We start from the raw sequence: 27,698 nt of genomic DNA, 5'->3' as shown, positions 1-27,698 counted from the left end.
ACACGTGCAGTTAGCTAGATGCTCAGCCTGGAGTAGCATTGATAGAGATGCAATGCTCCCCATTAAAGGTCAGTGGAGCATCATACTTTACTTTAAATTAGCATAAATTACTTTATTGCTATTGTAAAATGCTTTATATGGCTGCTTTAACGAGTTATTAGATGTAGTGTATTAGATGTATTAGAGCAGGGGTGCTTCATGACAAGGACTGGAAACTTCTAGATTAGCAATTGTCCTATAAGGTTGTAGAAAGGTATTTGTAAATATAAATCCTGCAACTAGGGACAGCGTGTAGCACAGGAATCTGGACAATAAGGCTGTTAGCTTGAACATGTGAAACAGCAGTCCAGTGAAAGGCAAGGAGTGAAAACACAGTGCTGTCTGAGGTCCATCTTGCCCTTCCTGAGAGCAAATGAAGAGACACCATTGTTCTCTGCCTCTGAACCCCCTCTATTCTCACTACTGTCTTTTTCTGGTTTTCCCTCCCACTCAGCTTTTTCTTCATATCTGGTGGCATATTTACAGTCAGACAGACACCACAGATAATGGGTCTGTGTTACGCTCAGTTGGCAGTGGCAGTCAGATGAATGTGAAGGCAGATTGAGCATGTGAGCTGTTGGGCTTTCTAAGTGTGTGTGACCACAGAATAACTGTGCATGTCTGTTATTAGCTATTATTATAGACTGTAAGGTTAGAATTAAGGTTGAGTGGTGTGCTTTGGGTGTAAGAGTACTGAGAGTAAAGACTGGAAATCACTAGTTTGTGTAAAATCTGATGGTAGATTAGAAATTCTCCTTTAAGATTGCAGAAAGATATTTGTAAATATAAATCCTGCCACTATGGGCAGCGTGTAGCACAGGGATCTGGGCAGTAAGGGCCTTAGCTTGAACATGTGAAACTATGACCAAGCTCAGAACAGTAGCTACAAAAGAACTATGTGTGAGATGTCACTGATGTCTGCAGGCTGGTGCGTCGGAGCTGGGTATGTGGCGCTTCTCTCCAGATGTGTTGGTTTGCCTGGCGATGTTGCATCAGCGGCAGTTTGAAACATTAGCAGCTTGACTGTGCACTAGCATTGTTTTGCAGTGCTACCTAGCTAATCTTGTATTAGCTACATTAGTCTCAAAGCTCCAGTGGAAAACTAAAAAAGCAAACATTTCAGACACCAAACATCATCAGCTATATTATATACTAGCTATATTTGGGATATTGTAGAATAAATCTCTCTTACTCCTCCCTTCCACATTTTCATCATTAAAATATCAAATTTTTAATTTTGTGCTCTTTGAAACAATCCTTTTTTGAATATAAATTTATTTCAGATTTTATGATTTTCACCCTAATTTAGATCGCCAATTACTCAACCCGTATGTATTCACCCCCTCCCCCCCATCACACGCAACACCCTTGGCACTACTGAGGGCGAGACCAACCCACGAGAGCAGTCAGCCACACCTCTTTTTCGAACTGCCGTCAATGCAACATCACCAGGCAACCAGGCAACGCTCCTGATTTAGCTTTTCAGAACACCGTTCTCCCTTTCCCTCACTCTCTTTCTCTTTTCCACTGATCCCATCTCGATCATTTGCATACATCATTCTTTCCCTCAAGCCCTCTTCTCACTCTTGGCTAAGAGCAGGTGGAAGTGCTCTGCTCCAGTTGTTTCTCATGTCTCTTTGTCTCATTTTCCAGCAGCGTCCAGAACACTGGACCTTCTAAACGTTTAGCCAGAAGAGAAGACCAGAAGCACCTGCATGCGCCAGTACACGGTTTATTCTCTCTTCATGTGTGGACACATAAGAAAATACGTCATTCAAGGTGTGTTCACCGAGATAATGAGTTGTGACAATTCTGACATTTACAGTATGTGCAAGTAAATGACTACCAGTATTTACATTATTATAGGTATTGGTTTCACTGCATAGTGCATGGAGTTGAATGTTCAAAAAAGGAAGTAAAGTCATAGTAAGGCTTCAGATTTCCACACTAGAGGATTCCTGAATACAAGTGTGACTTTTTGCAGTCAAAGCATAAGGCGTTATGTGTCTTAACATAAACATCCTCTCTAATTAGCAACATGACATCACTCATTTACACGTGGCTTGTTGTAGTAACGTACCATTAACAGTTGGCTGTACACAATGACTGAAATTAGGTACAACATGGCCATCTACATAAAGGCCTCTAATCTACCAGAACCAAACCTGTTGAAAGACGTTTAACTGAGATCAGGTACGACGTGCTCAATAATGCACATTCTGGCCTGTTAGAAACAGTAAAATCATCTTTCTGCAGTCAGGCGAGGAAAATAATACAAAATAACTGAGATATACATTCAAGATGAAATCAAAAATAAGTTCAAGTGTCAGAACTTAGCTGCTTATTTAGAAGGATATGAGCGGGCAGGAACCGGTTGCTGTGCATTACATCATTACCTAAGAGTAAGATAATAAACTTTTTCTAGCAAAAATAAGGAAAGTAATTATGAGAAAGCGACATGATCCTCTAAACCAGAGTAATGAGAATCATTCTTTTCCCCTGCAGGTGGCTGTGTGTGAGAGAGTGTAGAGAAACACACCGCTTGGAGTGTGTATGTTGTCTTTGGTGGACGATCTGATACATGATCATTCTCTGATGTGGAAACAGGCACTTAGGGAGAAGAAAGCCAGGTTAGTTTAAAACTAACACATTCCAGCTCACACAAGCTGTTGCCGGAATCTACACTGAGAGCCTGCTCTAATGCCACTGCTATATCTAATATATTGCGCTAACTCGCTGCATTTATTTTGCTTATGCATGTTCAGCTGCATTTACACCTGAACAGAGATGATGTGTCTCACATCAGGAGGTGGTTTTTGAGGGATTGGATCCCAATGTGAACAGAAATGATGCATCTCTGTTCACATGGTAATCCATTCCTTCCAACCACTTTGAAGGTGGACGAGGAATTGGATCACAGTCTGCATGATACACATCATCTCTCTTCACATTGTGATCCAACCCCTCAAACCACTTTCACCTACTTTGAGGGATTGGATATACATAAAATATATACATGGGACATTTGTAAACCTTTAAAGATGGCTTGAGGGAATGGATCACAATGTGAAGAGAAATTATGCATCTCTGTTCACATTGTGATCCAATCCCTCAAACCACTTTCAACCACATTGAGGGCTTGAATCACCATATACATGGGACATTTGTTACTCAAACCTGTTTAAAAGTAGCTTGAGGGAATTGATGACAATGTGAAGAGAAAAATTATGCTTGTTCACACTGTGATCCAATCCCTCAAACAACTCAGGAGATGGTTTTAAAGGATTTGGATCACAATGTGAAAAGGAATGATCTCTGTTCACAATGTGATTCAATCCCTACAACCACATTGAAGGTGATTTGGGGCATTGGATTACAATATGCATGAGATGTGTCATCTCTCTTCACATTGTGATCTAATCCCTCAAACCACTTTCAACTACTGAGGGATTGGATCACCCAATGCATAAGACACATTGTAATCCCACTTTGTCGTTGGCTCGAGGGATTTGATTTACATTTACATTTATGGCATTTAGCTGAAGCTCTTATACAGAGCAACGTACAAGGTTACTCGCATTATAGAGGAGGGCCAATGTAGTGTTAGGAGTCTTAACCAAGGACTCTTATTGGTGTAGCGCAGCAGCATAGTCACCCAGACCAGGAATCGAACCCCAGTCTCCCACATGTTGTGCTAGCACACTGGCAGGTAGTGATGTTATCTGTTGCGCCACACCAACAAACTTGTGTCTTCCAAATGCTGGTCAGAAGATTTTCATCCACCTCTAATATTTGACACTGCTAGTAACAGCCGAGAGACCCTGTTTACAGTAGGTCACCTGAAGTAAAATCTGATCTCGTCTGCTCATACTAGGCGGACACATTTTAACTAGACCTGTGTAAACAAGCTCCATGTGCTTTTCTTACTAATTTACTACATAGCCCCACCCAGTATAGCACAACACTAATGAGGGTGTAGGGATCCATTTCAGCCACTGCCTGTTTTCTTACATTCATAGCTAAGTTGAAGGTAGACTGTACTTTAAACCAATGACTGTCCAGCGTCTGTTCCCGGAGATCCTGGCCTCCTGCAGAGTTCAGTCCCAACACTAACTCAACACACCTGATTCAACTAATCGAGCTTTACAGAAATATTAGAGGCAGATGGAGTTACACTGGAGTTGGAATTAAACTCTGCAGGAGAAGGGATGTTCTTTCCTGCTGTAAATCTCCAATCAGAGCTGAATCCGGTTGCATATCTTGAGTTAAAAAGATTTGGTTCAGGACAATCAAAGATGTATATAGAAAAGAGATAATACTGACAATATAAGAGGAGTACTGAAGGCACAAGATACAGAGAACTTCAAGTAAAACAGTGTGAATTTCTTCCCTTTATCAGAGTTATAGTGTATAATACTACCCCAATACTGTGTGGTGAATTAAACACATACTGTGCTAAAAATATATCAGTAAATGCAATATTGTGACACAACTGGGCTATAAATTGTTTATAAACAAGGGCTGTTGTCTCTAAATTGGACTGGTTGACTCACCAGTCACAGCTTGGATCGTTTCAGTCGACTAACTGAATTAACTTGAACTATTTGTATAACTATATATAATATATAACTATTTGTATTTTTTCTGCAAATAAACTATGGTGACAATTTCACATACTTCTGTCTGGTAATTGTGTTGCATGCCACCCACACTGTGCAACTAGTTGCGGTAATGTCTCACCATGTAAATCCAGTCTTGGTCGAGAACAGCCCTAATTTAAACCCACCCACTCCCACATATACATATACACACACATTCCCGAACCTTACTAAGACGGAGTGGCATGTCTAGCTGCGCCGGAAACGTGTTCATTTGCTCATGAGCGACAACGAAGAAAAAAAGGCACACTCGTTCATATGCTCCTATTCCCCTCTGTTTGAAATGCAGGATGTTTGCTGGTTCCTTTGTGAAGGCTCTAAGTGTTCCCATGCCAGTGTGTTTGCCTTGCGCTGTTTCAGTTGGCAGTGTGTAGGTTGAGGTGATGCCAGCGTGCCAGGAAAACTCTCTGACCTCACTGCCCTTCACCAACCCCCGGCCCCAACGAAGCTTTCTCAAACTGTCAGGTCCATTAGCCCGTGGTGGCCTGGAGGGGGGCATGGCGCCTTCCCTTTGATCTCTCTCAGCCAATCAGCTGCTGCGCTCCAGTCCTATAGGTAGGTCAGTCAAAACACAGGGTAGGATGGAGAGGGTGGGTGTGGAGGAATTAAGTGTTGCAGGTCACCCCCGCGTCCTCCACATGACCGCAGTTAGTTTTGCCCCAGCCAGAGAACTTGCACTGGTGGATGGTGTCCTCGGTACCAATGCAAGCAACATCGTCCATCCAGATAAGACCAGTACCTGCAGAGAGCGACAGAGAGAAAGCAATGGCAACAGTCAGGCTTATATCCGGATCGATCTGATGAGATTATTGACCACATGCATTTAAAACTCAAAGGTACTCAAATGTGTCTCCAGTTATACAGACTGAAACTCAGTTACTGCGCCAGTTGCTGACACAGATGTGCAAATGCACACACACTCTTTTGTGTGCTCAAACCCTTGATTTAAGAACGAACAATGAGTGAGCCAACCACCAACCTAATACTTTTGTCCACATAGTGTACATAAACCAATCAGCTACAATATGCTTATAACATCACCTGCCTAATAGTGAGTAGCCCCTCCTTGTGCCCATGACAGATGATCTGACCATTTGAGGCATGGACTCCACAAGACCTCAGAAGGTGCCCTGTGGTATCTGGCACCAAGACATTACAACAGATCCTGTAGGTCCTGTGAGTGGCAAAGTGGGACCTTAGATATCCATGATTCTGTGGCCGGTTCACCAGTGGTCCTTTCTTCGTCTATCTTGGTACTGACCAGTGCATATCAGAAAAACCCCACAAGACCCGTCTTTTGGAGATGTTCTGACCCAGTCGTCTAGCCATAACAGTTTGGCACTTCTCCAAGTGGCTCAGATTCTTATGTTCGTCCCATTTGTCCTGCTTTTAACAAACACATCACCTTCAAGAACTGACTGTTCATTTGCTGCCTAATATATGCACCCCTCAACAGATGCCACTGTAGATGAAGAGAATCAATGTTTTTCACTCCACGTCAATTCTGTTAATGTTACTTGGCTGTAAATCCACCTGGATCAACATTGCAAAGAAATCTAGCATGCTTTCTGTAGCATTACAAATGTAGTATACTAATTAAAATGCAGGTAAATTTTAGTGCCCAGTGTCACCTACACATTCTGCTTGTCTGGAATTCAATAAATACATAATCAAGTATTCACAACTGGGAGTCCAGTTAGTTACACAGCACACTATACTGACTGGACAACAAGACGACCCAGAGACAGAGGACCAGCAACACTATCTGGTATGACTTGTTACAGATCTTAAGCCAATGCTACACTAGAATAGGCTAGGTTATGTAGTAATAGTGGTGATGTAAACCACCATCAAAGGATCAGAGCTAATTTTTTCCCCCCAGGTCCACTATAAAAGGAAAATCAGTGTGTTTTATTCTGAAGCAAAATAACAGGGTTGTGAATAGGCTTTTAAAACCGCATCTGGGCATTTTTCACCCCAACCAAATTCACAAACTTACTGTTTACATGTCAAAAACAACTTAAAATGCTCAGAAAATGCACTCTATGGCACAATTATGTGATGTAAAACAACAATAACTGCAGTTCTTTGAAATAAAAAAGACCATGGACCTGTAACGTTTCGCTGAAGGTGAGCTGAAATAGAGGATAAACAGTTCTTTACAGACAGAAGTGAGAAGTGATGGATGTGCACTGATGTGCTACATTATCAGTACTGGATTCCTGTGCATGGTGACAGGGGCTGATTGCTGAAATCAGAAAGCGATGATGTTTCACATCTCTGGCAGGAGAGAGAGTGAACAGGGAGAGAAAACAGCTGAGAAAGGAAAGAGTGAGTGAGCTCCTACTGAAGACCACTGGCACCCATTTAGCTGCTGGATCAGACACTAGCTCTGAATCAGACTCTCCAACACACACCATACATCTCTCTCCTGCCAGAAAAATCTCACTCTTTCTATCCTTTATATGTACATTAAATAAAAAACATGCATTCACTCATTTGCCTTCACATCACTGTTTCCTCTAGATCAGTCTCTTTTCACTCACTCTTTTTTAGACCACTATTTTCCCTCTTCAATATCACTCTTTCTATACATCACTCATCACAAACCCCTTTCTCTAAATGCCTTTTCTCCTTTCTGTCCGTCATGTGTTTTTGGTGATCGGATCATGTTCGGTTTTCACTTGACACTTGACGTCCCCAAGACGCATTGTGATCAGATTACGATCAGATCACTCAAACCACGCTCAGAAGTGGTCAGAGACGGATCTCGTCCACATTTAATACAAGCGTAAACTAAATGTTTCCTGTGATTAGATTCCATCAAGCAAACGGAAATATGTCTATATGTATGTTTACAGAGTTAGTTCCCTTCATGTTTAAATAGTCCATCACATTTTCTGATAGAGCTGATATGGGACTGTGAGAACCATCTATGGTTCCACCATGTTGTAAACCCCCCCCTTTCTTATAAACTGTACACAGAGTCCCGGCACAGGACAGTTTTGATGAGAAACCGCTGTTTTTGGAAGTAAGCGGAAATGATGTACGTGTTGCTGTGTTTTTTATGCTGGACAGTAAAATCAGATCTGGTTCACACTAGAAAAACATTTTAAATGTTATGAAAAACTAAAAGTTTGGGGGAAGGACGACCACGCCCAAACTCCTTCTCTTTATTACTACTCCCCTCTCCTTCTCATGATGAAAATTCACTCCCCACCACCGCCCCTGCTCCTCCCGATGGTCCAATTATACTCAACCTCTTACCAGGAAGGGTGGGTCTGGCTTCGGGTCTCATCAGCTTAAAGCACCCCAGAACTCCAGCCCAACATTCTTGAGTTCTCCTCTTTGTCTCAACCAGCAAGCGTGGTCTGCACTTTGCAAATGATACATGTAAACAGAATCCAGTCAATCCAGATACAAAACCCATGTTGTTGCCAGGTGTAAACAGATTCTCTCTCTCCTCTAGATCACTAATTTCTCTCCTCTTTAAATCCCACTCCTCAGTCTCATTTCTCCCAATCACGTTTGCCCTCTCCCTTAAATAACTTCTTCTTTCAGTCAGGAAGTGAGTGTTAGTGGGTTTCCACGCTCCATCAGGAGCAGGCTGATGATGTATGTGTGTGTTCCAGGTTGAAGGGGTCAAAAGGATGAACATTTATTATCCTCTTTGTTTGGTTTTCATTACATTTTCCCCCTTTGCTAAACTGGAGGCATTAATACTCTCTCTCTCTTTCTCTTCTTACATGTTAAGATGCTGAGTTGGAGAGTTCAGTGGCATGCATTAATAATGTTGTGAGCCTTTGTTTATGCATTGCAGTACATCAGCACATTCTGCATCCTAAAAGGCCAGATCCCACTCATTTCCAAATGAAACCAAAGCTCATTTTGACCCGTCATCGACAGCACCATTTAAAATGATTGCTAACAACAGTTAAACCCAATTTGCTGCTATGTAGAACCAGTTTTAAAATGTTCTATAAAGAACCACAAGCAGGAGGCTCTTCGATTTAACCAAAACAAAGAACCATTTAAGCACTGAAATAGTTTTTGAGTAGTCATGGCTCTATTGTGGCTCTATAGAACTGTTGCCTTTCCTAAAAAAACTTTGATGAATCTCTTTCTTTTTAAAGGCGTATAAGACATGCATGCCAGCTTCGGCTCACTACTTGCAAATGAACAGCCTCTATGTTACAGAACCCTTAAAGATTTGTGGTTATTAAAGGTGTGCTTAAGGAATGCTTTTGTTCATGTTGGATGCGCTATGTCTTTTTTCCAGAGTGGGTGCAAGCTCATTCAGAGCACAGATTGGATCAGAGGGCACTTGAAATAGTGTTTTTTTTTACTGATTAGACACAAGTCAAATGTGACTTATAATCTTAGTCCGAAGTGTTCTTGTTCAAAATGAGTTAAAGGTGTAAAAGCTTTGGTAAATTAAAGACACTACAAGAAATCTCAAGAAATGGTGGCTAAAATGGTGACCATACAATATGTTTGAGTAGTAAATCTTATACATGATCCCATTACTAGCATTTTGCTAAATGGGTGCCATACAAGAAATAAATAAGGAAAAAAATAAAGAAAGCAAATCCTCAACTTTACTTTCTTAAAACTTCCAAATAGTTCAATGGTGCCTTTTCAGCATCCTGGCACATACAGTTACAGTGTGAGCTTCTCCTAAGAACTTGCAGATGTTTCGAGCTGTGTGGTAATGGATAATAGAGACTGAGAGACAGAGAGAGAAAGAGAGAATCACGAGGGACCAATGAGCGTCAAATAGCTCATCAATCTTACTGGAGCCTAAAAACCTGACACATGCTGTAAATCTTCCTGGCACATCTTTCAGAACCAGTGCAATACATACTCTTCAAAGACCTGTGTGTGTGTGTGTGTGTGTGTGTGTGTGTGTGTGTATGTATTAAGGGTTGTCATGATACCAGAATGATGACCTCAATATTGATAGTAAGTGCAGTATCACCATGCTCAAGATCATTTTTGAAGTTGTGCATAGTTCTGGTTTCCATTTTTCCACTCTTAATTGCTTAAATTGCTTTACTCACTGAACTATTCTGGGGTGCCAAGACTTTTGAGTGCCACCATACTGCTTTGTCTGGTAGAATCGTGCATGTATTCAACAATTACATACAACTGTAAAAGAAGAGTTTCAGAACTGCCTTAATTTGAGGCAGCACATGTCCTCGAATATCTGAGGAAAGTGAATCAGGGTGTGTGCATGCGTGTTTTGGTGAGAGAATGATCAATACACATGTAGGCATGCCATCATCTCAGATCTTTCAGGTCTGTCAAAGCATCACTCTCACACACACACACACACACACGTGCTTTGCAGTCTGTTGCGTGCATCCTCAATCAAATCCTGCGAATGCTGCAGCATGCCTGCACATATGACTCTAATAAGTGGAGCAAAGCAACATGACGGCAGAGTTTTCCCTAAAAGAACAAGCCCTTCCTTCAGGGAGACGCTCCTGAAAGCCAAATCCCGACTCCAGCCGCTTATAATGAAGCCCCGTACTGACCTCATCCTTTAGAAATCCCGCCTCGTTCAAAACCTTTAAACAAAAATAGAGGCTGAATGGCTTTGTTGCTTTCACCAGAATAGATACATGTGTTCACAATGATTTACAGGAGACGTAAATCAGCGGACTGAACCTAGCGATTTTCGAACACTGCTGTCTTGTTCTATTCATGGTTGGAAAACGTCAATATTTTAAGGCCGTGTTTTTATTCCTGTTTGGAATTTCTTTTTCTTCCTGCTGTTTATTCACAGTGAAGCTTGGCTCACTGAATGCATCTCTCCAATATAGGCCATACTCAACTATAGGACAGATGATCAGTGAGAGTCTACAGATTACAGAGCCTTGTCTGACTCTGTATTAAAGGAATAGTCCATAAATATTAAATGTAGCCCAAAAGCTTATCATACTGCCTTCATACAACATGGAGTTGACTCTTGTTCTTTGAGCGATGCCATAGAAAAACCACTTTTGACTCCATGAAGAACCATGTTTGTAACAGAGATGTTTGTGAGAGTGTGAAGAACCTTTATATTGGTAGTTCAAGTTTGAATGAACCTTTTCATCAAGTGACGATTCTATACACTCACACATCTCTATTGCAAGCATATTGCTACCATAAGTAGTTCTATGGTATTGAAAACACCTTTATTTTTCAGGAGTGTCTTACATTCATTATGAGCATGCTTAATACCACAGCACTAGGAAACCACCTTTTGATGATATATCTTGAAGGTTGTAGGACCCATCAAACTACAACTGAACTGGGCAAGTTTATGATTAATGGATAGAAATGCTCCAAAATGCCTCCAAATAAAAACGTTGTACATTGATTTCCATTGAAAGTCAATGTTTTCTTTTTCTTCTTCTTCTGTAGAGTTGTAATTTTGGAGATGTATATTGTGTGACAGCAACAATATATTATATGTACTAGGGCTGCATAATACTGGAAATATCTGACTTTTAAATATTTTGTTGTTCTGTGAAATGTATTGCAATATATAAAAAAAATACAGGTTTCATGTCAAAGTCGGTGAACATGATATTAATAATGCACTCCATGTATCCCAGATTGAGGCAAAATAAATGATATTGTGCAGCTAGAATCTGCCTCTGGTAGATATGTCATAGAAAATGGCATATCTACCAGAAAATCATGTTTGCATGAATTGGCCTTATTATTGCACATGCATACATTGCAATGATGATGATGATGTTGATGATGATATTGTTGAGACGATATATTGTGCAACCCTAATATATGCAGTATTTGATCTATGCAATGAAGTTACATTAATGCTAGCTAATACTACATTAATACTAGTGGTTAGGCTAGTCAGGATTGGCTATACACTGCAGGGATTACCAGTGAATAACAATGGGTTTTGTAGTGAGAGACAGTGAATGCCGTGCTTTAGAATATTAGTTTATATAGCACAGCATCTTAAAAGACCACCAATGTTCAAAATGTGTTCCTAACTAAAAAGTAATGATGCAGAAAAAGCTATTCAGAGTGGTGTAAAATGCCCCATTCTCTAGTTGCAAATGGAATCATTTACATGATTCTTAACAGTGGATATACCAGTGGATTTCCATTGCCAGCTACTTTAGCTGCAGTGCTCCAGTGCTAACTATAGGAGCAGACTTCAGACCACATGTCTCGCTGGATGGACTACATTTGGGGTAAACACTGTGCTTTTTTAGCCAAGCTATTTCTTTAATGGCAGGAGTAACATGCTCTAATATACACTATAAAACAGCTGCAGTTATTGAGAGAGCAGTTATAAAGAGGTGGTCAGTACTGCTCCTCTTGGCCGGTTTGCTGCCTTGTTTGCGATTAGGCACGGTTGTTAAAGGAAAAGGGGACTCTAGTTTGGGCGCCAGGAAAGTGTGAATGTGACATCACTGCTCATGGTGCTGTTAGTTTGGGGCTTGGCTGGAAGCGGCCCAGCTGGCCGGCGTACTCTTCCACAACATGCTGTGTTTTTGCTATGGGTGGATTTCAGACATTGTGTCTTCACAGCCACAGGACCCCCAGTGCCATTAATGAAATCCACTACTAAAACAAGATGAATAAACATTCTTGGGCAATCAGCTGCCATATAAATACCAGAGGCTGTGTTGCCTGTGAGCTCTCTGTGTGCCATAACATTAAAACCACCTTCCTAGTATTGTGTAGTTCCCCCTCTTGCTGCCACAACTGCTCTAACCCGTTGAGATGTCGACTCCAAAAAAAAAAAAAATCTGACGATGTCCTGTTGTGCCTGGCACCAAGGAATTAGCAGCAGATCCTCACAAGTCCTGTAAGTTGTGAGGTTGGGTCACATCAATAATCCCTGGGCAACCATGACCCAGTTGCTGGTTCATCGGTTGCAGCATGTTTGGTAGGTACTGAACACTGTATGCTGGGAACACCCCCACAAGACCTACCTTCGTCTAGCTATCACAATAAGGTCGTAGTGGCCCAGATTCTGCTGCTTCTTCTGCATTATTCCTGTTTTTAACACACCACCTTAAACCACTGACTGTCTAAAATATCCCACCTCTTTACAGGTGCTATTGTACGTATGGAAGCAAGCAGTAAAGTCAGTTTATCAAATCAAAAACACATGTTTTTTGCAGACAACTTCGAAGGCATGTTATGAGAAGGTGTGTGACAATGTGCAGCACAGTCTCTGACCTTGTCCGAATCGTCCTGTTTTGTGGACTTCTTTTGCTCCGCGGAATCCCAGCATCCTGCACACCACGTCTCCGTCCTTCTTATCCCACACGTCATCACACACCGTCCCCCAACGGCGCTCATGATACACCTCCACCCGGCCCTCGTGAGGTCCAGAGCCATTCACCAACCGCACCAGAGAATTTTCCACTGTAACAAACAGTGGAATGCAGAATTCATAAGGCTGTATAACATCTTTATAAGCCTTGTATGACTGTGTGTCAGTTGTCTTTATTAAAAGTCAGCTTTTAATAATTATGAAGTCATTTCATCTAAAAAAATGTTGACAGATGATTCTTGTAGAAATATTAAATCTTTATATAGGTTTTTGCCAGTTGTTATGAAGGCTTATGTCAATGTTTTTGTAGCTGTCTGAATGCTGCCCTTCATTGAAACACTATCATTCCTTAAGTATAAAGGTCAAAAACTCAAAAAAAGGTCCATTTAGTAGTACACATTTACCAGCTTCCAAAACCAGTAAAGCTGCTGAATTTTATCATCTTGTATCTTTGTCCTCAATATCAATGCAGCACTAACAGTATTATCCATTTGAAAGTACACAATTTGGACAAAAGTATGGGGACACCTGCTCTTTCACTGTTTCTTCTGAAATCAAGGATATTAAAAAGAGTTTCTCCTGCTTTTGTTGGTGTAACTGTCTCTACTATCCAGGAAAAAAGGCTTTCTACTAGGTCATGGAGCATTGCTGTAAAGGTCCATTTAAGTCATATATAAGTGTATATATATACACACACACCCATAAACCAGAATATCAGTTTCAGAATGTATATTGTGTCTGCAGTTTATTTAGGCTCATATAATGATGGAAGAAATGTTTGTGTGTGCACAAATGTTTAAATGCATGATTTCACAGGACCTGAACTATGTCAACCTACATGTGTCCAACAGGTGTTTCATCTTAAACTGCATGAGGAAGCGATTTCTTTAACAGTCTCCAAATTCCAGGCACAAGTCAAGTCTTGTTTCATTCTTCTTAATTTTCTTTTTTTTTAGGTTTGGAAACTCTATATGCGGCATGTTTGGAAGCCTGCAGAGAAAACAAGTCTTTAAAATCACTGTGTAAAAGACTTCAGAGCAGAGTGTTTATTGGGGTGTGGGGGGAAAATGAATCAGATGTTCAGATACTGTATTTGCCAACTCTCAGAAATGTGGAGTTAATGATATTTGTTTGTCTAATAGATTTTTTTAGAGAAGTAAAGTCTGATCCAGCTGTGAGAGATTAAAACTCAGTCTCTTTCTAAAGCTCAGCTACGAGATTGCTGAGCTGTAGAATGAACTGCTGATATCTCTTTTCAGACCGTTCCCACCATGAAGCATAAAGATGGGCATTGACGATATATTATTATTACTGTGAGAAATTATATTGCGTTATGCATAACTGTCTTCACAGCTATTGCCAATTTTCACATACAAGAGATGTGGCCCTGTTCAGTAACATTACTGGTGACTCATTAAGTGGGGCTGAATTGTGATGGGTTGACGCATTTCAGTATTTTATGTTGCATTTAATGTTGCATAAAACCAGAAAATGCACCAAGTTCACCACAATCAGCTACAACATTCTTAAGACCATCCAACTGAATATTTAGACTTTAGTACACACTATCTGAGTATTTTATCATTTTGTCTCTTGGTCAATATCACTGCAGTGCTAACAGCATTATCGATCTGAGAGTGCACTATATGGACACCTCTTTCACTGTTTCTTCTGAAATCAATGGTATTAGAAAAGAGTATATTCTGCTTTTGCTGGAGTAAATGTCTCTCATGTCCAGGTCAGAAGTCTTTCTACTAGATTTCTGTGAGGATTTGACTGCATTCAGTGACAAGAGCATTAGTGAGGTCAGGATGTTTGATGATCACCACCCCACCTCATCCTCAACTCCCCAACTCATCCCAAAAGTATTGGATGGAGCACCACCACCATCATTCCAGAGAACACTGTTCTACTGCTCCACAGCTCAATGCTGGGGGGTTCATACCCCTCTAGCCCATGCCTGGTATTAGGCATGGTGTCAGCTCCAGAGAGTCCTATTCTACAGGCACTGCTTCTCTACAGGGAGTATTAGAAGGGGTGTCCACAAACATCTGGACATATAGTGTAAGTCTATGTTTATTGTGAGCTAACACTGATTCATTTTATAATAGAGAGACTGTAAACAACGACTTGTGTATAACAACTGCATAACCTGCACAGCAACCAGTAGCTCCCATGATGTCAGTCCATTAGGACGTCATCTAGCTTTATTTGCTTATTGATTTTTTCCTATTCTTAAATACTTCTACTTAAATGTTTTGTTGCCTAAAAGATCATTTTTCAAAGCATTTTGTAAAGGCTTAGAATTTTTTTGCCACTCATGATAATAGGCCGCAAGAAAATGCTGACAAAGATAAGATGCTGTTACTGTTAGTTGGTGGTGAAATTTAGTTCACGTAGTGACAGGATTAACACAATGGGACATGAGACGGATGGATGCGATGGTCTGGTTACAAAGAGCCGGAGGAACATCTCCTGAATGTAAAACAGATGCTGTGTAATTCTTCACGGCCGTGTTCGTCTGATTAAAGCAATGTGAGCAATGTGTGGGCAGGCATGACATGAGCAGAAGTGCAGGTTAAATAATGAGGAGCTATGTACTGTGGTATGCTTTAAAGGGGGTGTTTAAGGGATAACATATTTTTCTTCATATTTGCCTCAGTTGCTTCTAATTGATATGAGGGAAAAGCACCCAGAGCTAACACATGCTTTCCAAAACAGAGCGTTTGAACAAGATAATCTTGTGCAGAATCAGGAAAGCAGTAAGTTCACCAGTGCAGGTAAAACTACAGTACATGTGATGGTAGAATCTATACTCTAAGTATTCAATATATATATAATATATAGATCATCACACATTGAATGGAATTGGCCTTGCATAGCTTGGTTCTCAGTATATCAACCATGGGTTAGGGCTACTTTAATTGCTAGGGCTCTTTCTTCCAATATAATGTACTATTTAATTTTAGGATTTTAATGTTGTACTTCAGCAGAATGATTCAACCCCCATTGCAACCCCCATTAGATTTATTAGTAAAATGTCCAAACCTTTAGCTGTTTTTAATAAACAAATCAAATCAGACACTTACATTTACATCAGGTATCAAATCAGGGGTTTCATTTACATTTTCATTTACATTTAGGGCATTTAGCAGACGCTCTTATCCAGAGCGACTTACAAAAGTGCTTTGCTATTTACCCAAGAAAAACCTCAGCTAGTTTGAATAGGCTAAAAATTCAAAGATACCTCTAAGTAGTTGCATCAGGTGTGCTTGAGATAAAATACATCAAATACCTGAACTGGCTTGAGGTTTGGTGACTGGTTGCATGTTAGAAATATGGCTAGGTCAAGAGACTTTTTCAAATTTCAAAAATTGCAGTGCATTTCTTAGCCACGTTTCCACTGATACTGATTGAACTGTGGGTTGTCAATCCTAATAAAAAAATGAAATAAAAAAGCTACTAACTTAGCAACTGCTTTCTTGCTATGCTCACACTTCAGTCTCAAGTCTGTCAAGGATGCCATAGACTTATACCATAGCTTGTTCCATAGCTTGTTCAACAACTGTGTGATAGTATTTATTTCTTTAACTCAATTAGTTATGATGGAGCTGTAATCTTTTAGGTCTCAGATTCTCATAGTTTTTTTTTTCTGTTTCTCCAGGTACTTTGTACTGGTTTGGCTTCCACTCTTTGCTTATTTTATAAGCTGCTCTGGATAAGAACATCTGCTGAATGAAGAAATGTAAATGTTGTGCTACACTACATAAACAAGGACCTGACATTCTGAGAAAGCCTTTTGGGGGAAGGATTCTAAATCTAAATTTGGATGCAAGCCGCTGGCTGCCAACATGCATTACACTCAATCACTCTCTATTCCTCTCTCACACACAGAGACTTTAAGTACATAATTTACTGATGGAGACATATTCGCTCCTGCCGAGAAGAAGCTGGTCTATAATCTCAGGCAGTCATAAGATACAGGAAATCTTTGCAGGGGGGCAACAGATAGGAAATGAGAATTGTAAAAAGAATCCATGACAGAGTATGACAAGAGAGACAAGAAACACAGAGAATTTGACAGATAGAAGGACAGAAGTACTCATATTAACCCTTAATGCAACTTTTTTCTATTGATTTTATTAAATCAGTTTGTCTGTGTGTGGAAATAGAGAGATGTCTTAGAGACCTTTTAGATGTAATCTCCTGTAGAAGACCCCTGAAGGGCTCGACTGAGTAGTGAAGAGGCCTGCTGGTAATAGCAGATGAAGGATACTTGTTCAACCCCAGTTTGAAGGAACCTCCCACAAGAGGAGAATGGCTGACTTGTATTTTTTGTCTCCTTCGTAGCATCTCTGCTTGGTCCGAGTAAAACAAACTGAAGGTTTTTTTTAAATTTTTTTTTATCTCTGTTAGTAAGAAACCTAAAGGATGCTTTGTGGGACAGTGTAAGATAAGCGTGTGATAATGTAAGCATGCAGCTGTCACAGTGCTTTGACCTGCTTGTGGGCCCTTGGTCTACAGGTGGTCTTGGGCCCTAGGTAAAGGGTGAACTAACGGATGCATGAACTAACATTACATGCATCATTTCTGTTACTGCCTTATCTTACAATACATGTTATGAGTGTAGGAGCTTTTAACAGCAGAACAGCAACAAGCTCACAATTTACAATACATAAGAACAAAGTAAGCTGTGGAGGAACAACTCCCAAATGACACTCTGCTGAATATACCCAATCTGAAAAAAAGAAAATAGCAAATTAAGCTAGAAAGCCACAAGCCAGCAACCTTTGCTATCTTGCTTAAGCAATGAAAAGACAGTAGCCATTACAAAGAAAATGATGAAATTGTACTGGAGGACCAGCCAGTGTCTGGAGTTAAGGATACAGGTCTTAGAAACTTGATACATTACCCGAGCCCAAGAAACACAACACAATATAGGGAATACCTCTTGAATGTTGTGTTGCCAGAATTGCTTAATCTTGTGTCATGGCACACACCCAGCCTACTATAAGCCAGTCTCAAAATGACACAAATACTGTACTTAATTTTTAGTTTTTTGGTTTGTAAAAAGAAACTTTTTTTTGAGACTTGAGATTTAAGAATTGTACATCAAAGAGAAATTATTTATATTTTATGTGAAAAGTTTTGTATTTGTATGATATTGATTCAAAGTGGAATTGCCAAAATTGAAATCATTAGGTCAGACTTTTTTCAAATTTGTAAATTGAAATTGGCCAAGAAAATTACAGTCAGTTCTCCAGAACACTAACTAGTTTTGCAATGCTCACAGTGGACAGTGTAAAATTGATTTCTAAATCACACAAACTCAGCTAGGTGCTAGCTGTGAGCTACCAAAGTAAAGTAATGAATTTGTATGTAGTCATGTATAAATGATAGTTGAGTGCTACATTACAGGTTTAAAACATTCAGCCGTTTAAAGTATGGTGGTGATGTTCAGCTCTGTACGTTGTCTAGCTCACTTACCTTACCCCCTTTGAGCTTGTGCAGGGGCTATTATTGCTGGAAAGCTGTGTGACACACTAAGTACTCTTTGCCAAATTTGCACTGCTGCTTTATGTGTGGTGTGTGGACTAGCAAGCAAGGTTGTCTCGTATTTGTGTCAATTACTATTTACATGAAATGTAAGTGACTTTGCTGTTTAGGCTTGGAAGAAGATCTGGCAAACCGTTGTGTTCCAAAGGCAGTACCGTAGGAGTGCTGTTTTTGTCTGGTTAAAAAAAAAGGATATGTGGATTTTACTGGAATGGCCTTTGGAATGGAATGGTTGTGGAATGTCCTTTAACCCTTAAGACGAAATATGACAAGGTCAATAAGGACGAGAAGTAACTACAATAAGTATTTTACAATAAAGCAAAACAGCAGAGCATGATAAACATATCTCCTGTAGCTTTTGGACTGAAGGATGTGGTTGTTGAGGGAGTGGAGCCTGTATTTGGGTGTTGCATCTATGAGGCAGTGAAACTCAGCCCAGCATGGCTCTGTCTCTCCTCGTTTGCTATGTTTTGAGTTGGCCTAAGTTTATTTGAGTCTGATCCACATGCTCACATGAACAAGAACAGAACTTATGCTATTGTTTATGTGCTTCGGCCTATAGAGAAAACAAAGCACATTCTCTTTTGGCGAGAGAACAGATGAGTGAAGTCTTTCTCTGCTTTCTTTAACTCTAAAAAGAGTGAAACAAACAATGCATTGCTGAATACCTCTGCTGACTTGATCCATGAGTAAACATCAGCTCTCTGCAGAGATTTTATTAGTACTAAATACTCTCTCTGGTTCTTTCTCTCTCTCTTTGTCAACAAAAAAGAGAGTAAGAAACCCCTAGAGTTGTCTGATTCTCCTTAAGCAGTTGTGTAAGCAATAAAGAGTTGGAGTATTGAATCAGTTAACTATACAGACCATTACGATATATATTCAACTCTTTCTTTGTTTCCTAGCCATATAAATTCCTGCGGTGTCACTTAGTTAGGCCTAGGGCCGCATTGCCAGGGCACCTTAATCAAAAACACTAAATCAACTTGATTCTAGCAGAACTGATGTCATTCTGCCCTGCTTTCATCACTGCTGGCTGGGCTGTTCGCTTCAGGAAATAAGCAAAGTTTTCTGCTGGGACATAAACTCACAGCTTTCAGTGACGGCTCCCAGAAGGCCAACAGGCCGCTGCTTTTATTGAGAGACAAATGAAAACTAAAGAACATGTGGTGGTTGACTGACTATATTTAAAAAAATGTGATTGTGACATTTTTCATTGAAATATTACTGTTAAATAAAGTATTTTAATGGGAGAGAACCAGCACATAATGTCTGTAATCTGCCAGCCAGAGGATGGATTAACTGTCATTGACTAAACTGCTATATTTTACAATGTCTAAAACAACCTAAACTAAAGTCAGCACTTGGAACAGGAGTCCTGCAGCTGTTATACCATCAGGGCTTTTTTATTTGCATTCTAACTGTCCATTTGCATAGGCTAGAGCATGCCCATGAAGGGGAACTGAGTGAACTTTATTCTCCAAACATGTGGGATTGGAGCCTGAGCTGGCTGGAACATGGTCTATATAGTGGTGTTTATCCTGCTAGCTAAAATATTTAGGCCTATATAACTGGCAGCGAGTCCAACCTGTCTCAATTCGTCCTTCTTTTACTTCAAAACACCATTCGCTTGATCTGAGTCAGTATCGTAGTAAGCGTTTGTAAGTGGGCTTCCTGTCAGCCAGATTTGTTTTGTGGTGAGCAGACTGTTGGGTGACACTTTATTTGGAGTGGTCCATTTTAGATAAAATAATAAAAGGCTGTTACTGAAGACTTCTACTGAATTCAGCTGTCCTTCACTTCATTTGAAGAGTCTAGGTAAAGATCTGTAAATGTTCGCCTGAGGAATCATTGATCATCCAAGAGCTGACACTGGAACTGGAACTGGCCGTTAACTGGATTAGACTGTGATTAAGCAAAAACCTAACCCTTACCCTGGTCCTAATCTTAACCTCAACCCAAAACCTAACCCTCACCCTGATCCCTTAATGTTGAGGTTAGGATTATGACCAGGGTAAGGGTTAGGTTTATGGTTGAGGTTAAGGTTAGGATTAGGACCAGGGTGAGGGTTAGGTCTTGGGTTGAGGTTAAGGTTAGGATTAAGACCAGGGTGAGGGTTAGGTTTATGGTTGAGGTTAAGGTTAGGATTAGGACCAGGGTGAGGGTTAGGTCTTGGGTTGAGGTTAAGGTTAGGATTAGGACCAGGGTGAGGGTTAGGTTTTGGGTTGAGGTTAAGGTTAGGATTAGGACCAGGGTGAGGGTTAGGTTTATGGTTGAGGTTAAGGTTAGGATTAGGACCAGGGTGAGGGTTAGGTTTTGGGTTGAGGTTAGAACTAGGGTCAGCTATTTTTTGTATGTTGTTTACAAATCATTTCACGTTGTCAAGTTTTACAACAATAGGAATAGCATAGCCCTTTTGATGTCATATGGACATGGTAGTGGCAGACCTGACAGGATGACAAAGTGTTGGCAGTGTGAATTCAGGTACCTACATGTTGGATCACTCATATAAGTCATCATTATGGTCCTTTGAATCATTACAATGTGAGCGAGAGATTTCTCACTCACTTCTTCCTTGAGTTCCCAAGGGGACTATGCAAGCTAATGTTAGTGGGGTAATTAGAAATGGTTCTTTACTCCAATATGTACAGTAGTGTACTATGTATGATTTCTAAACCCTGAATAATGCACTTTACTCGGAATGTAGAGCCATTTGTGTTTCAGCCACAGCATTTAAGACCCCAATAGGATTTTTTTGAGCAGGGCCTGGGCTACGCTAGGCACTCCCATTTGGAGAATCGCCTGCACCCACATTTTGTTCAAAATTAGTAGGTTCTTTGCTGTTTTTTTCTTTGCATCTTCTCTATCAATGCTGGGGCCACCTACATGGACTTAGAAGGCGACAAAATGCACCAGACTTTCTGACCCTCGCACTATTGCCCATTTTTAAGTGTGTGTGGACCGGTGGGTATGTGACGAATGCCCTGTGAGACTCTCACATCACCACTTATTTATTTATGTGTGTAGCTTATTGTTAATTGCCCTGTAGCAAACATGAGAGTACTCTTTTCCTGCGACTAGAGCTGAACATGTGTCCGGTTAACTGCATATGAGCCTTCAAGTGTCTGCCTTTTACAACCTGTCAGTGAATTTATGAGGACCCAGGAGACATCTGCAGCACCTCAACCTTACACTTGATACACATTTAGCGCTTGTGTCTCAAACTCTCACACAAGGAGCTGTCAGCGCACATACTTTGTTAATGCTCTTCACAGAGGAAAAGAATAGGGAAAAGAGAAAGTGAGTCTATTTAAAACATGGAATACTCTTAAAAATTAAAATGTTCTTGGAGCAATACCATAGATGAAACTGGATTTGGTTCCATAAAGAACCTGGTTAAGACTCTTTGCATTTCATCTCACTGAAATGTTTGTTTTATTAAGACAAGAAAATTATCTCTTATCCCAGGAAAGCCTGAGAAAGCAAATAATATTTGTTTATACAGATTATATAGATTAATATAGATCATATAGTTTATAGCACAGTTGTTTTTAAATAAAGTGACTCATAGAATTATAACACTTTATGCTGAAACTTCAATGGGATTTACATATTTTTACCAGTAAAATTTTGGAGGACAGAGAAGACAAGCTTCCGAATTTAGAGCAATTGGTTGTATTTTTAGTAACAAAACAATCAATTACAGTAATTTTATTAACAGTAACTTTAATGTTTAATATTAATTTAATATTCTACTATCCTACTAACATGCTGTTATTAAAAACGTTATTAAAATGCTACCATCATCTTTGATCTTCCAGGCTTTCAATGGCATTAAATTAACTTTGGCATTAAATTAATGGCATTGACTCAACTTGACTGTTAGGCCTTGTACATACTTGTGAACAGCAGCTCAGTGATTTTTTCACACCTCTGCTTAAAGGTGTTTCTTATTTACATGTAATATATATATTTTTTATGTTATGTTTTTAATGTTGTCCCAGGAAAGGGTTCTGTTTTATGACTCCATGACTTCCATGAAGATTTGGCAAGGTTTGGGTAAGCAGTGCTGTACAGTGCACCACCTTCTTGACTCAGCTCAACCTTTATGCGGTCATATAACCTCCCCACCCCAAAAGAATAATATTTTGCAAATATGAAAAAGGTGGACACTGCTCAATAGGAGCTAGTAATACAGAGTGCTGATGGTGTTGCTTTTGTGGGGTAAGGAAGTGTCTCTATAAATATATAGATAATATAGATAATATAGTTTTACAATTCAAATTGCAGAAATAGCTCATTTTCATCAGTTACAGTTTATTTTTTCAAATAAAGTTAATTATGGGATTATAACACATTATTCTGAATCTTAGGTTTGAATAGGCTTTACATATTTGCAAGAGATTGCAATTTAGTGACTTATTCCCACTTCAGCTTGAAGGTGTTTCCTATTTACATGCTAAATATGTCCTCATTATGATCTTAACTTTTGTCCCAGGAAAGGTTTTCTTTTTTTCCATTTCACTCTTCCATGAAGATGTTTGGGCAAGCCGTGCTGCACAGTGCACCACCTTCTCGACTCAGCTAAACCTTAATGTGGTGTTATATAAGGGTTTTGATTGACTTGTCTTCCCTGCGAATGAGCATTTATCTGAGAGTTTTCCTGCTCTTCCAGATCTCATCTTTACCGCCACATTTCCCCTGAACTGCAATTTCTTAACCAATTCATTTAGAAATAAATCAATGTAGTAATGTTTTCAGATCTTTAGAGAGTTGCTTAGGGGAGCCCTTGTTTAAAGAACCATTAAAATCATATTTAATCATGCAGTGAAATGTTTTGTTAATCATGTTTCAGATTATTTTACAACAAAAATTTCATTATGGTGGAATATTTTATAAAAAGCTGTATAGAGTGTATCCCTCCCACATGCTCGCTCACTCACACTGCTTCCTTACTGCTTTCACACACTTCTTCACTTACACTTTTCTCTAATTCCATGCAAACACTTGACTCAAACATCCAAGAATTTACAGCAGGTGTTCAATGAATAATAATAAAAAAACATCATAAACACCCCTCACACACACTTCCCACACACACGTACTCCCTTACTGCTGAGCCCATTTCAGAGCTAAGATAAATAAATGGGCCTGAATGTGTTTGAGCACATTGTCCAGAAAAAAATCATTTTGCTGTTGGAGCAGAACACAGCACTAGACTGTGAAGTGCTCAGCTTACTTAAAACAGCTAGGGCAAGTCTGCACTTGCAGCATAGTATTTCATTGACACCTTAAATCCAAGGCTTGTTAGTTGGTTAAAAATCAACTAGAATTCAGTAAATCCATTCAGATGTACAGTTTCTTAATTCAAATTATTCAAATTAGATTCTTGGAAAGCGGCACCTTAAAGTGATGCTCATGTAACATCAGATCATCCTATTATAGCCACAGCACAGCAGAATATCATTGCTGTCCAATGAAAAACATGTATCTTCAAAATGGTGATTTTACAGAAGAAAGCAAAATTGTTTTTAACTTTAAATGGATGTTAATAGAGAGTTTAATTTAGAATCAAGAGATTCTAGAGCACTTCTATTGGTCAATTCATCCAGAATCATTCACACAGTGTACAGAGCAGCTACAGGGTTCAAACCATGGAGAAAACTAAAAACGGATAAAAACGGAGATACATGATTTTCATTGTACAGCGGCGATATGCAGAATATGACCTCTGCAATTAACACACAAACACTAGTAACTAGGGTCAGTGATCACACACACCTGCACCCAGAGAAGACCTGGGGGTTGGGTGCCTTGTTCATGTCCTGTATTAACATTCAGCACTGTATTTCCACTATACTTACACTACACGTCATGTGACGAGACACACAGTACAGCAAAATTCAGTGCTCAGTGTTTCATCTTAGAAAACTGTGGTCAGACTACAGGGTCAACCATGATGTGTTGACCCTGGAGCAGAAAGGGTTAAGCTCAAGGACCCATAGGTGTAGTTAACAGGAGTAGTTAAGCGGATCTCGGTATCGAACCCAGTTATTAATCACAAACCATTGAGCAACTTCTGCCCCTATAGGTTTGTGGATATAGATATTCCATGTTCTTCCATTTTTCAAACAGTGGAATAAACTAAATACTGATTTCTTTTCATCAACACAGGCACTGGGCCCTCGTGACAGAGGTCCACTGGTACACTGGCATGTATGATAAAACCCATGTCTAACCAAACATTTCAAATGATCTTATACTCTTGATAAAACTTGGGCAAAGGCATTTACAAGTTGGCGTTATTCTGCTGTGCCTCACAGAGGTACGCTACCAGTGTTTTGCCATTACACCTATGGTACCAATCCAGTACTGTAATGGCAAAACACTCATAGCACACCCCCTTGTAAATGTAGCATTGCAGAAACCATGGACTTAATTTATTAAAGATGAATTTGAATGTGGCTGATACTGAAAAAGAACCTTCATGACCTTTATACCTGTAGCACAGCAGTGCTGAGAGATGCATGTCTGTTTGGAGGCTTGTATTTCATGTAGAAATCAAATGAATGTGAATTCATTATGTACATTATTATATACAACATCAGATGTTTTGAGCCTTATTTACTTTACCACAACACTTCTCACCGCATACACTTTTTTTTACATGGCTTTTTCCTCACTGCCTGGGCCTGACTGAAATAATTTACCTGTCAGAGTTAAACTGAGTAACGAGGCATTTAAAAGCCGCATAATGAAACGGCCTATTTTCTGAGAGTGCTGGGTGAAGGGTGAGAGCTGGCCGACAGCTAGATAAAAACATGTGTGTATACCAAGCTTTATGAATAAAAGAAGAGAGGAGGAAAAATGTAAATCATGCGTTTGATCCCAGAGTCGCTGTCCAGAGTGGCAATGCAGGGTGTGCCAGGCAAGACAGATGAGATCATGGGACTGAAACACACCATCTATTTACACCTCAGGACTAGGTGAGACTCAGCCCACATCTAGTATCTAGTAGCAGTTAAAAGTCTGGACACACGTACATGTAAAAGGCCTTTTCTTGATTTTGCATTACTGTGCACAATTTTAGGCACCATCCACATGTGTCCGGATTTAGCCAACCATTTCAAAACAGCACTCAAGGTCACTGAAAACGATCTCTGGGGTGTTTTTCATACGGACAGGGAAAATGAAGCCTTTCGACAATGGCATAATCGCCACCGTTTCCATTCTTTGAGCAGAACTCTGTCTGAAATGTGACTGACAACTGGAGTTTTGCCTGCTTTGGAGACAATTTGGAGCCTGATAACAAAGCCTGCTTTTCCATTTACTTTTCCATTACATCACAGTGCCGAGGCTACAGAATGCACTGCATGTTTTAAAGAAGACCAAGTAAATAAACCCTGCCAGCTCACACATACATTACTAGTGTAGGCTTTTTAATAACTGTATACCCTACTCCGGAAAACCTGGCCCAAAGACAGAATACTGGGGCCGGCGGAGGTTTCAGGCATGAATATTTTTACAGATTTACTCTGACTCCATAAAGATGAGTCATGTTTGACTGACTTTGAACATTAATACCCAAAAACACATTATTAAGAGTTAGCATAGCATTATGCTCTTAATCATGAGTTCAGAATGACAACTTCATATGAACTTCATATGAAGGGTTAAGGTGGCACAAATGGATTTATCATTTATATCATTTCTAAATAATTCTACCTGTTGTGTATAAACTGTACAGATACTCTACAGGTAGTATTAGAGAGAGAAGTGAGAGAGTGAGAGCCATGCCACCCCCCTGGGATGATTCTCTCCCTGAGTTCTTACTTACAGATCCTGACATTTAGTTTGACCAGTTTGTTGTCTTTTACACAAGACCAATCCAAAAGTGCCCAAATGTTACACTGCCTGACTGAGTGAGCCCCCCCGCCTCTTTGGGGCATGCTGTAAACCATTAAGGTGGGGGCTAGAGCAGGAGGGCAGCATGCAAAGTCTCGATATGTATAATTTCCCCAAAACTTGTCATTGTATTACCACCCGAGAAACTGTGTACTGTTACGTCTGTCGTTTTGGTGTATTTTCCTTTCGTTAATGGCATGTGTTTCTACATGCTGTTGGAGCTTTTTCATTTCTACCTCATAGTAGAAATAACAAACATGTCCTCGCTCACTCACTCAGCTCTCAGACGTTCACCATCACAAGTGCCATTCCACACACAGGCGTCCATGGCGGACAGGACAGTGTAAGAAAAGCAATGTAACGTCAAATATCACAAACATTTCATTACTCTCTTAGTGACTGATGCTGGACTCTTTATTTCTGTTGATGATGAGAGGCTCTGTGTTGGAACTGGAAAAATGTGGGAGTTTCGCTTAGCTAGCAGGTTCCAGAAATAATCAGTCACAGACAGTCTACATCCAAACTTTTACATCCAATGTAAAGAATATCTTACTTAATCATCTGTTACTAGCTGAGAGCTGCTATAAAAGAACAAATTTCTACTATGTTTAGATGCTGCCTCTCATTACAGGGTGGGATGTCTGCTACTGTAACAGGCAAATGGCCATTACCAGGCTAGCGGAAATGAGCGTTCTCTTAAGCAGGGCTAACACATAAACAAAGGCTAATTTCAAAGTGAATTATGAGGTTTCTGAGTTAAGCATCGGCATGTAATGACAAGCTTGGTTGGTCTTTTAATGCAAAAAAGCTTGAGATGTTAATTATATACTCTCCAGCGTACAAAGTCACCCCCCCTATTCTGCACCCTTTCCTAAAATAGCCAATGCTCAGCACCAACACCCCCAAAATGAGCAGTTCATCAAAAAAAAATGAAGGCAGGCTAAAACACATCACATAAAGGCTACATTAAAATGGGAGCACATGAGGTTACAATAAATTGGTAAAGAAAAATGAGGTGTTAACACATTTGCAGATTCTAAATATCACTGAAATTAAGTTGGAATAGCTAGAAAAACTTGAGCTTGAAACTCGAGGGTTGTGTAGGGGTAGTGCAAACTTATCATTGTTTTTATCATCAATTTAGTATAACAGTGAAGACAGTGGAATGAATATGAATGAAAATGCTTTTAAAAATATAAAAGTGCACTAATGGATATTTTTTTAGTTCATCA

The 27,698-nt window shown here is 39.9% G+C and overlaps 1 protein-coding gene across 1 annotated transcript in view; it reads right to left on the bottom strand.

Moving 5' to 3' along the window:
- Nucleotides 1-1,755: 1,755 nt before the first annotated feature.
- The window catches only part of scara5 (scavenger receptor class A, member 5 (putative)), a 94,663-nt gene continuing 68,720 nt past the window's right edge, over nucleotides 1,756-27,698 (bottom strand). Inside the window, exons 9-10 of the mRNA XM_072678235.1 lie at nucleotides 12,912-13,100; nucleotides 1,756-5,436 (exon numbers count right to left, since the gene is read on the bottom strand). Coding sequence (XP_072534336.1) covers nucleotides 5,303-5,436; nucleotides 12,912-13,100 — 323 coding nt within the window. The 3' untranslated portion in view covers nucleotides 1,756-5,302. The remainder of the gene's footprint in view (nucleotides 5,437-12,911; nucleotides 13,101-27,698) is intronic.

Source organism: Salminus brasiliensis, chromosome 1 (genome assembly GCF_030463535.1).
Source record: "Salminus brasiliensis chromosome 1, fSalBra1.hap2, whole genome shotgun sequence".
Lineage (NCBI taxonomy): Eukaryota > Metazoa > Chordata > Actinopteri > Characiformes > Bryconidae > Salminus > Salminus brasiliensis.
The sequence above is the reverse complement of the archived record's forward strand: the minus strand, read 5'-3'. Positions and strand labels throughout refer to the sequence as shown.